This window comes from Drosophila ananassae, chromosome XR, assembly GCF_017639315.1.
Source record: "Drosophila ananassae strain 14024-0371.13 chromosome XR, ASM1763931v2, whole genome shotgun sequence".
Taxonomy (NCBI): domain Eukaryota; kingdom Metazoa; phylum Arthropoda; class Insecta; order Diptera; family Drosophilidae; genus Drosophila; species Drosophila ananassae.
In genome coordinates, this window is record NC_057932.1 from 17,194,378 (window position 1) to 17,206,100 (window position 11,723).

The window sequence follows — 11,723 nt, forward strand, 5'->3', positions numbered from 1 at the left end:
TAGAATCTACATATTCGCATCTTAAAGTCTTACATCTATAATGCATCTAATATAATGCTTCGAGGGAAAAAAAGTACAGTTTCATGTGAGTTTTATTTTTATTATTAAAATAAAATATAAATATTTTATTATATTATACAATATTATTCTATAGAACAATACAATTATATATTATTATTTATTTTGCATAAATCCCTATAATTTTTATAACATTTTAGTCGGAATAAGCCGGCTATACCCCTTAGACCCTCTCCTGAGAACTGAGATAGTATACATTTCTATAAATCTTGTAATTTTTGGTGAAATAATCATAAGACTTTTAGTATCTATAGCTTTTTAAAAGGATCAGAAGACAATAACCTTTTAATAATTTAAATTTTTGGAAGCTAAAACTCTCTAGACTTACTCAAGAATTATTTAAAAATTTAAATATTTAAGAATAAAGATTAAAAAACGAATAAAAACCCCTCACTCGCACCTGAACTGTAGCTTCTCGTACTCGGTTTTTGGGTCACTTTCGGAGGAGAGCCGTAGGCCCATCACCTTCGACCCTCTTCGGGTTCAATTAGAAATCAATTTGAATGCCACACACCATTGGAATTTTCACTTTTTGTATTTAAAAAAAAAAAACACACACACGCACACACACCTAAGTACACTTAGAAAGCCAACAAAATGCGAAAAAAAAGCGTTACGGTTGAGGAAGAAAATCAAAAAGCCAAAAAATCCAAGAAATTCAAAAAATCGATGATCGGCAGAACAAAGTTTATGACGATGACTATGAAAGAATATTATTTGAATATAGCTGCAAGCGATATTTGCCACCGAAACTCAATTGAATTTCAATTGCTCGGTCGCTCGCTCGCTCGCCCAGCCTCGACCCTCTGTGTGTACATAGTATAATTTTTTTGTATTTCTTCATCTCTTTTCTCCTGTATATCTATATAGTTTTCTATATATATATTTTGTTGGTAGATTTTCACCGATTTACCGTTTGTAATAGGGTTTGTGCGGCCCCTAAGGGTTTATGCCCCGTTGGGACTATAAAAACCCTCGCACTTTGCCGATAATGTATCATAGCCTGATTGTCCAGTCAACGGCAAGCATCCTCCCTATTTTTAAAAAATATATATTAATTATATTATATATTTTTTAATTATCCGGTTAAAAGTTCTCTACTTCGACGAGTAGTTTATCCGGTTAAAAAGAGAATCCTTAAAACGAATTCAAAATGAAATTGTTTGGAATTATTTTTGTGGCTGCCTGTCTTCTGGTGACAATCGAAGCAGCTCCCGAAAAGACACGAATTGGCCAAAAATCTCGTGGAAAGAATCAGGATGCCATGGTCGATGTTGTCGCTAAGGATCAGGATGTGAAAGTTGGAAATGGCCAGAATGTAGCTGCTGCTGCTGCCGGACAAGGAGCTGGTGTCAAGGATCCGTCCAGTGGACGACTCTTCCTCAAGAAGTTCCTCACCTTTAAGAATCTGTTCAGTAGCAATAATCAGCCCGTGATTCCGATCATTATTACGGGAGCTGGCACTGGAACCACAACTGGAACCGCCTCCCCCACTAGCCCCACGGTGACGGTGACCTCGACGGGTACTATTCCCTCGGCAACTGGTACGATCACCACCTCACCCACCTCACCCACTTCACCCACTACGGGCACTACGGCCGGCCGGCAGCAGCAGTCTTATGGAAATGATGATGACGATCAGGATGCCGATCAGGAGCAACAGGATCAGGCTGTAAAACAGCCAGCTGCCGCTTATCCCTCGGATCTGATGGACGAACAGGCACTGCAGGCTGCTCTGGCCGCCGGTGCTCAGGAATATGAAGTGGTCACCGACGATGAAGTCCAGGGCACAGGAGCGGTGGGAGGAGGAGCTGGCGAGAGCAAGGCCACCAGCAGCCATATCAACCTGCGCCGGAAGGGTGCCCGTCGCGGTCAGGTGATCAGCGTTAGGATTCCGCCCCGGTATCGCCGCTACTTCAAGAACGGCCAGAAGGTGATGCTCAACACCGGCAGCCGTCCCGGCAACAAGAGGCGTGTGGTGCGCAAGCGCGTTCCCGCCAAGAAGTTCAACAACCGTCGTCGCGGCGGCAACAAGAAGAACCGCAAGAACCGTAACAAGAACAGGCGTACTCGCATCATTCCCGCCTAAAAAATCAACAAGGAATCAGTACGGAATCATTAAGGATTCGTCGCTCGGGCTGCCTGAGGGATTCCTTCGGCAAATGACCGCTTTCTAGCAAGAGTAATATTTTTTTTTTCTAATTTATTGTAGCTTAACTTGAAATTGCAATCGAATAAATGAAGTCTTTTGAAAAATAAATTAATATATGCCTTTTTTTTATATTTATATAATTAATATAAAATTTATGTATGAAATATATAAATTATAAAATCTTAAAAAGGTAAAAAAAAGAGAAAATTTTGACACAAAATATTCAAAACTAAAAAAAGTTAAAATGGAAATTATTTTCCTTAATCTTTTAAAAGTTTTGATTATTTTTTTTTGTTTATTTTTATCTTTCAATAAAATTAAATTTAAAAAAAAAGGAGAAGTAATACAAAATCCTTCAAAACAATCCTTAAAACTTCTACAAAATCTCAAAACAATTTTTTTTTTAATTAATATTTGGTATAATTTCTTTAAAAATTTAGAGAATTTGTAGAAGAATTTTGAAAAGAAGACTTTTTAAAGTTTTTTTTTTATAAAAATGTAGAAGAAAAGTTTATAAAATAAAAGAAAATGGAAGTAAGTTTCTGTTGATTGTATTTTAATTTTAAAAACAATCTTTAATAAAATACAATATTTTCAAAAAGACAAAACCCCAAACAAAGTATCTAAAAACGATAAAAAATTGCCAAAAAAAATCAACTTAAAAAAATATATATAACAAAAAAATAAATAGCCAAGCGATCATTGATCCCCAAATAAAGAAAATATAAAAAAAAAGTGGAAATAGAATCAATGGAGTATCCATATGGATATTTATTTTCTCGAAGTACGCACTTGACCCACTTTTGAAGTCCAAGAAGATCGATGGAATCGTGACGAATGATGCTGCAAAAATCACTGTCCGGAGTATTTAAGCCCGATCTTGGCCCCAGGCAGAAGTCAGAAGACAATAAGATGGAGGGCCTGCCATTGTTGATGCTGATCGTTTACTCGATTTTGGTCCATACCACGCCGGAGATTTTGGCCAGAAGCTGCAGTCCATCTGTAGGGTTAAAGTCCAACAATCTGGCCGATAAAGAAACCCAAATCGATCTCAGTCAGTTGAGTGAGAAGCAGTTGAAACAATTGGTCCAGCAATTGGCCAAGTTTCAGACCCAAAAGGACATCGACGAGGAGGATGAGGTGGAGCAGGAGCAGCTGGAGGATGAGGATTACGAGAATCAGGACGAGGATCACAGAGGCAGCAGTCGTCCTTGGAACAAAGTCCAGAGGATAATACGTCGGCAATTGGTGAAAATACCCAGAAGGTATCTGAAGAAACTGCTCCGGCAGTTCGGCTTGGCAAGATCGAGTGGAATTGGTAGTCTCCGAAATGGAGATTTGAGGACACAAGTGGAGGAGTATTATCTTATACCATTGGAGTAAAAAACATGCAGTTTTTATAGAATTTAAGGTTTTTTTTTATTGAAAAGGGTTAAGGTTGTGGTTTTGAGGACTAATATTTTTAAATTAATTTAAACTAAGCATGGGAGGAGATGGATACATAAATCTAGTACAATTTTAGGCTCTTTTAATGTAAGATTTTAATTCCGATTTTGTCATTTTTGTACTAAAATTTGTATTTTTTTATTGAAAAATATTCATTTTTGTATGAAATATGTTAAAATTTATATTATAAAGTCAAAATCCTTCTGAGAATTAGCAAATTTATGTAGCCTACTTTTAGGCACAGTTTCCATAAAAAGTCACATCTTTTAAAACTAGTTTTTAAAGCTTTTTTTTTTTATTTTTTTTTATTCTGATTGAGTTAATTAGCTTGCTTAATTCAAAAAAGTCTATAATAAATAAAATAAATAATGTTATATCTTCAAATAAGCCTATTTAAAAATATTAACACTTTGTAGAATTTGTTCTTCTCTCAAATAGTGATCTTTCTATTATGATTCATACTTAAATACATAATAAAAATTCATAAAAATATGTAATACCTCCCCAACTGATAAAAAAAAGTCTAAAATTGATTAAAAAATATTTGTAAAGCTTTTAAACCATAAAGATTAAAATCATTAAGAGAAACCCCTCACCGATCATGCCACAAAAGCTCTTTATTATGTTTATCTGTCGGATTGGAGCTTTCGAACAGCTGTTTTCATTTTTTAGTGATAGCTTTTTATGATAATATTGTGTCACACGTTGAAATCCATTAGATCCAAGTCAGGCAATCAGTTTGCTGGATTAGTTAACGAAATAACCATGTCGACGGGAATACTTGCCGGGAAAGTGGCCCTCGTAACAGGCAAGTGTTTATATTTACTTTTCAATAGAAGCCTGCTATCAGATTCGAGTATTAAATTACAATTTAATCGGAAAACAGGTGCTGGCTCTGGAATTGGGCGTGCCACTTGCCGACTTTTGGCCCGTGATGGTGCTAAAGTGATTGCCGCTGATCGTAACCTTCAGGCCGCCCAAGAAACGGCCAAGGAGCTGGGTGCCGAGAACTCTGCCTCCCTAGAAGTAGATGTCTCGTCATCCAAGAGCGTAGAATCAGCTGTTGCCGAGGCCCTAAAGAAATTCCAACAAGCCCCCAGCATTGTGGTCAACTCGGCCGGAATAACACGTGATGGTTATCTTTTAAAAATGCCCGAAAAGGACTACGATGACGTTTACAGTGTGAATCTGAAGGGTACCTTTCTGATAACCCAGTACTTTGCCAAGGCAATGATTGAACAGAATGTGAAAAATGGCAGTATCGTTAATCTGTCGAGCATTGTGGCCAAAATGAATAATATTGGCCAGGCCAATTATGCGGCCACCAAGGCGGGAGTGATCTCCTTCACCGAAGTCGCCTCCAAAGAGTTTGGAAAGTTTGGTATTCGTGTTAATTGCATCCTCCCGGGATATATCGATACACCGATGGTGGCCGTTGTCCCGACGGCCATCAAGGAGCAGGTCATGCAGAAGTGTCCTTTGGGCCGGCTGGGCCAGCCGGAGGAAATTGCCGAGGTCATCGCCTTTTTGGCTTCATCCAAGTCCTCGTACATTAATGGAGCTGCCATCGATGTCACCGGGGGACTTACATAAAAAGTTATCCTCCTCTCCTGTTTTGGAGAAAACATCCTTTTTTTTGTGGCCAGGACATTGCATTTATTCGTGAACCTATCCTGTGAAAATATGCATATTTTTTTGTATGATTATTAAATATTTCAAGATTAATTTTCTACGGAGAATAATTTTATTTTATTATTAAGACTAGTTAGACTCTATTATCCCTAATCTAAATTTCTATATATTCTTGAAGCTTTTTTTTTACAATTTTATAATATTTTTAATCAATACTAGAACGATTGCGTGGCGCCATCTAGATGTCACTTATGTCCTCTAAACTGATATTATTCTCATTGTTTTAAAGATAAAACAAAAAATACTTGTTAGTTTTTAATTTATTTATTTGATTTATGATTCTGAAAACAAATTTTCTTCAAAAGCATTCGTTTTATCAGAATGAATATATTTTTATAATTTTTTATATTTTCTTATCTTATAACAAACAAATTTATGGGCAGCACTGGCCAGTTAATCCATGCATCCCAAAACTATGCTGAGAAAAATATGTATCTTCGTTAATTCTCATCCGATTCTTCTTAGGGATACCTTAAAATATTCGTGAAACGATTCTCCACAAATCTGCATCAAAACCTAGAATTGAAATATTTTTTAAATTTTTCCTCAAATTTTCTGGCGCATCCCCTTCAAAATTTCGGAAAATGCCTTGTAGCCCCATATGACCCCGACCGATGGCCATATCTTTGTCAATTCTTATCCGATTCTTAAAAGGGATGCCTTAAAAGATTCGTAGAACGATTCTCCACAAATCTGCATCAAAATCCAGGATTGAAATATTTTTTAAATTTTTCATCAAATTTTATGGGGCATCCCCTTCAAAATTTCGGAAAATGCCTATATAGCCCCATATGACCCCGACCGATGGCCATATCTTTGTCAATTCTTATCCGATTCTTAAAAGGGATACCTTAAAAGATTCGCAGAACGATTCTCCACAAATCTGCATCAAAATCCAGGATTGAAATATTTTTTAAATTTTTCATCAAATTTTATGGGGCATCCCCTTCAAAATTTCGGAAAATGCCTATATAGCCCCATATGACCCCGACCGATGGCCATATCTTTGTCAATTCTTATCCGATTCTTAAAAGGAATACCTTAAAATATTCGTGGAACGATTCTCCAAAAATCTGCATCAAAATCCAGGATTGAAATATTTTTTAAATTTTTCATCAAATTTTATGGGGCATCCCCTTCAAAATTTCGGAAAATGCCTATATAGCCCCATATGACCCTGACCGATGGCCATATCTTTGTCAATTCTTATCTGATTCTTAAAAGGAATACCTTAAAATATTCGTGGAACGATTCTCCACAAATCTGCATCAAAATCCAGGATTGAAATATTTTTTAAATTTTTCATCAAATTTTATGGGGCATCCCCTTCAAAATTTCGGAAAATGCCTATATAGCCCCATATGACCCCGACCGATGGCCATATCTTTGTCAATTCTTATCTGATTCTTAAAAGGGATGCCTTAAAAGATTCGTGGAACGATTCTCCACAAATCTGCATCAAAATCCAGGATTGAAATATTTTTTAAATTTTTCATCAAATTTTCTGGGGCATCCCCTTTAAAATTTCGGAAAATGCCTATATAGCCTCATATGACCCCGAGCGATGGCCCTATCTTTGTCAATTCTGATCCAATTCTTATAGGAAATACCTTAAAAGATTCATAAAACGATTCTTTATACAAAACTATAATATAGTCTTCTCAAATATTTAATACATATTTGTGTTTATTGCCTTTGACCTGAAATCAGTTTGGTCCTTGAAAGCGCACTTGGAATTCCTCGCACCACTTTAAATGGCAGGCATTCGGCCACAAAAGAACATCGAAGTGGGAAATGGAATGTGTGACACGGCTTGTTGTGGTCACGGGTGGGGTGATTGGGTGGCTGGGGTGGCTCGGGGTAGCTGGGTGGGTGGGTGGTTGGTGCCCAATGCGGGTAAATTTGTCGAGAGCTGGAAAGGGGCATCGGACCCAGAGCCACCGAAATGTACAATATTAATATATTTCACAATTCCCCAGCTGCTAATTAACTCGGAAGCAAACACACACTCACACATGGGTATATATTTATATAGAAACAGGGAGATATATGCATGTCAACCCGACCCACATATGTTTGAGTGGTGGGTCGTGTGGATTGGTGGGTCAAAAGGGTCCTGTGGCCGTGCGTGCAATTTAAATAATGAAGACATTTTATTAATTCAAGAAATTCAACTCGCCACGCACACACACTAATACACTAAAACCCACACACACACACACACACAAACACATACATAGAGGAGCAATTACAGTGGCGACCCGACATTAAGCAACCACCCAACCACCATCCCAACAAAACCAAAAACCACCCATCCCACCCAAAACAATCCACCAAAAAGACTCGCACAAAAACTTGCCAAGCATTTCGGGGTTAGGGTCAGGAGTGGTATGAGAAACCCCCCCCTATCTACCCATCCACCCACTCAACCCCCCACACCATCTCTCTTTCTTTGCACCACCAGCTGTTAGCTGGTGCGTTTCCCATTTCCCCGTTGCCCATTTTCCTCAGTTTCCTGGCTCGGTTTTTAGTGCATAGTGAAAAACAAAACATTTGCTAATCATATGAAGCTACCCTAAGCAGGCTCTTTGTTTGTACACTGAGAAAAAATTGGAGGTTCAAAAGGGAAAACTATATTTTTATAGAAATTTTATGTTAATTTTGCATAAAAGTGATTTTTATAATTTATAGCCAGTTGGAAAAATTTTTAACATTTAAATTTAACTGAGAATCGTGTGAAAAACATAATTTAAGCTTTTTAAATTGCAGTGACGAATGTAATTGCTAGGTCTAAAAATATTTTATAAATTACTATGTAAAATTATGTCATATAAAGTTTAAAAGAAATCAAATATGTAGAATAAAAAAAGTATATATTTTGACTAGATAAAATAGCAGTGACGAATGCACAACAACCTCGAGATAGGTGTGATTGATTTCAGTGACGAAATTATTGTATAAGCTACTTAATGAGCATACTAGCTACAAGCCTACAAATTATATAGAAAATCTATATAAAATCTGCAAAATTCTAGTGTTTTCAGTGACGAAAATAATTTGAAAATATTATTTTTCATATTTTTTCAAAAAGAAATCAAATGTTAAATCATAAAATTCTTCATGAAACAGCTATCAAAAGTGTATAAATCCTTTTTTCCTAAAATGGAGAAATTATATAACATTTTTGGCAGTGTAAGCATCCACCTTTCAGCAATTAACAACGCAGTGCGACACAGGCGGCGACGACAAGCCAACACTTGAGCCATAAAGCAGCCCAACACGACCCCCGTAACGACCCCGAAGAACCCGAGAACCACCCATCCCATCCCCCCGACGCTCCACCCTTTGAAAACCAACCGAAAAAAAGAAGAAGAAATCCGGAAGCAGAAGGGCTCAGGGAAGTGGACGACGATGCCATTGCCACTGCCACTCCACTGCCAGTGTGCCTTTCCAGAGCGACCAGCGCTTTGGCACTTCCCATATCTCATGTTAATGAAATCGTAACTCTTCGTGCGCCTCGTGTCCGTTTTTTGTGTTCTGTCCTCCTGGCCTCCTGTCCTGGTCCTTGTGCTATGTGTCCTTTTATTCCAGCAACAAAATAATAAAAACACAAGCAACAAAAAAACAAAAAAAAGCACACTGGGAGCCCCCAAAAAGGAGCCGAAAGGATGTTGGATCACATAGTCGAGTGATTAACGCTCTGGGAGAACTCCGCACGACTTCACGGACAATGGACAATGGGAATTGGAATTTGAGAGGACCTGATGGTCGGGATGTGGATTCAGGAAATGAAAGGAGTCTGGAGAAAGAGACTAAAATATAGGGGAAGATATAAATAGGAGCCACCAGTCATCGATTAACTTAAATGGAGTTGGAGGAGTTTCGAAAATATTTAGAAATAAATAGAATAAGTACTGTAAAATAAAGGAAATTAAATTAAATGTATAATTTTAATGTGTAAATGTTTGAATAGATCTTTGGAATAACTTGTTTTAAAAGATATACTTAAGTAAAGATTTTTTTTATACTTAAAAAGTAAAATATTTGATAACCCTTTCCTATTTTGATGTTTTGGAAGTCCTTCATTACAACTTATAACAACTTAAATAACTTTAAAAGTACTTATATCCGGTATTATTTTAATTTAATTCTTATTTAATTATTCATATTGTTATATATAAAAAATTTTTTAAAAAAATCTTAAAAAAAAAAAAACAAAAATACTGATACCCGATACTTCTTCTTTTAGTTTCTTATTTGAAAACTTAAAGCCTTTACTTTGTTTATTTGTTTAAAAGTTTTATATTTAAGTTTGTGTTTAAATTGAAAATTAAATGATATTAAATAGTATATTCTATTTAAGATTTTTTTAGGCTATGAGATACCCTAAATAACTTCTTATTTCCTTCAATAATAATTTTATTTCTGTGCTTTTGTCACTTAATTAAAAAAATCTTTAAGCCTTAAACCTAAGCAAAACACAAAAAATAGTAATAAATAATTAATTTATATAAAAAGCACTCTGTTTTTTTTATTATTTTTAATTGAATTAAACTTTTTTTTAATTTCTTGAAAGTTCTCTAAATGAACTCGTAGTCTGTCTCTTGGTATAGAGAAAAAATGCTAATTAATACAGTGAACCGCAATTGCAACTTCCTTCTGGCCAAGTGCACGTATGTTTAAGCCACCACCCCCTCAGTCACCACCCCCCCTTGGGCATCCTGGAGTCACGTGTGACAGCGAGGGTCGTTCGGTGACAAAGGGCAACTAATTTAGTTTAATGGGCGTCGTGCGCGACTTTGTTGCCCACCAGCCGCAGAATTTCTTGCGGCCAACACTTGTCCCTCTCTCCCCCTCTAGGAAGGGGGGGTGGTTGCTATGTGTGTGGGTGGTGGAATGGTGGGGGTGATAGGGTGGTGCTGGTCCACCCTTACGCATTCTCATTAAGCATTTTTAGTCGAGCTTAGCGAGCCGTTTGTTTGCACTGTCAACTCTCCAACTTCGGTTCGGAAGCACTGCAAGAAAAAGTTTATTAAATAGATACATAGATTTATTATTTTGAGGGGAGAAGTGAAATTGATTAATGAATTATATAATATAATATACAATATAACATAATTAATTTTATATAAAATTGTATAGAAAATATTCGGAATATTCTGAAATGTCATAATAAAAATAATAGTTATATAGTTTATTTTTATTACACAATTAAGAACTATTAGTTTAAAATATTTAGGTTTAAAATATTTAAGAGCTTGAACTTTTGATTCAAATAAAAATACTTACAATAGTAGAAGATTTCAATCAAAAGTTCGAAACTCTTCAATATTCCTTCTTTAAATTCTACTCTTCAAATTCAAAATTTCAATAGTAATTTTTACAAAAACTGTCATATTTTTAAACATTTAACTTTATAAATTATTAGTTTTCCTTGATTGAATAGTTTTTATAATTTTTAATTTCAAAAATAAAAATTTTAAAGCATTTTCTTAAATATATATTTTTTTTTTCAATTAAATTAAAACTCTTAACAGATTAAATTAAAGAAAGTTATGTTAGTTTTTATTTCAAATAAATCCATCACTTACCAAAGATTTTAAATATTTAAAACCTTTTTGTAAAATATCCTTTAATTGTAATTAATAAATCCTTTTTGCAAAGTAACTATTATTTTCTTCGAGTGTAAAACCGTGACAACTCCGGTAGCGACTTGCCATAAATTAACACACACGAGTGGTGGTGGTGGGGGGCGTGCGGGTGGCGGGTGTGTTCTACGGTGCGGTGGTGCAAGTCGGGTTGGTTCGAGTGGCGAATAGCGGTACTTGGGGGCAGAGCAACTGGAACTGGGAACTGGAACTGGGAAGTGGAAACATTTTCATTTCACTTTTGTTTGTTTGATTTTTGGCTTTTTGCAGTTGGCTGACAGTTGTTCCGGCTCCTTTTTGGTGGCTGGTCTATGGACCAGGCAGGTCCTGGTGCTGGTCCTGGCTGGTGGTGGTGGTGGTCCTTGTGCCAGGACTCGGGACACAGGACCTGGTCAAATTAAAAATGTTTTTGCCCGCTTATTTGTCTTTCGACTTTGATGTCAAAAAAAAGAAAGAAAAAGAAACTTTTTTTTTTTTCAATACATTTTTATTAATTTTTTTTGTTGTTTGTTTGTTTTTTGTGTTTAACTTTGTGTGTGTGTGTTGTTGTTTTTTTTTGTTTGTTTTTGCAGTTAATTGCTCAAACTATTAAAAATATCCACAGCTAATAAATATAGCGAAAAAAAAACAGAAAAAAAATTAAGAAGAGAAATACATTTAAAAGGAGATTTTTTTACACACATTTTTTTTTGTTGTTTTTGTTCCTT

General features: G+C 35.9%; 3 protein-coding genes across 3 annotated transcripts; all 3 read left to right on the plus strand.

Annotated features, from left to right (window-relative positions):
• The first annotated feature begins 1,231 nt into the window (after positions 1–1,231).
• LOC6505128 lies at positions 1,232–2,228 on the plus strand. The gene has a single exon (XM_032452022.2). The coding sequence runs from the start codon at positions 1,232–1,234 to the stop codon at positions 2,165–2,167; it is 936 nt and encodes a 311-aa protein (XP_032307913.1). The 3' UTR covers positions 2,168–2,228.
• Positions 2,229–3,129: 901 nt separating this feature from the next.
• On the plus strand, positions 3,130–3,717 carry LOC6502746. Its single transcript, XM_001965371.4, has one exon. The coding sequence runs from the start codon at positions 3,143–3,145 to the stop codon at positions 3,611–3,613; it is 471 nt and encodes a 156-aa protein (XP_001965407.3). The 5' UTR covers positions 3,130–3,142; the 3' UTR covers positions 3,614–3,717.
• A 619-nt stretch (positions 3,718–4,336) lies between these two features.
• Positions 4,337–5,401, plus strand: LOC6505129 ((3R)-3-hydroxyacyl-CoA dehydrogenase). Its single transcript, XM_001965370.4, has 2 exons — positions 4,337–4,484; positions 4,563–5,401. Exons 1-2 carry the CDS (start codon positions 4,361–4,363, stop codon positions 5,267–5,269), a joined length of 831 nt encoding a protein of 276 aa, XP_001965406.2. The 5' UTR covers positions 4,337–4,360; the 3' UTR covers positions 5,270–5,401.
• Positions 5,402–11,723: the final 6,322 nt, after the last annotated feature.

Coding starts and splice junctions, on each gene's coding strand:
- LOC6505128 (XM_032452022.2), top strand. CDS start 1,232: ATGAAATTGTTTGGAATTATTTTTGTGGCTGCCTGTCTTCTGGTGACA.
- LOC6502746 (XM_001965371.4), top strand. CDS start 3,143: ATGGAGGGCCTGCCATTGTTGATGCTGATCGTTTACTCGATTTTGGTC.
- LOC6505129 (XM_001965370.4), top strand. CDS start 4,361: ATGATAATATTGTGTCACACGTTGAAATCCATTAGATCCAAGTCAGGC. Junction 4,485..4,562: donor GAAAGTGGCCCTCGTAACAG/GCAAGTGTTTAT, acceptor ATCGGAAAACAG/GTGCTGGCTCTGGAATTGGG.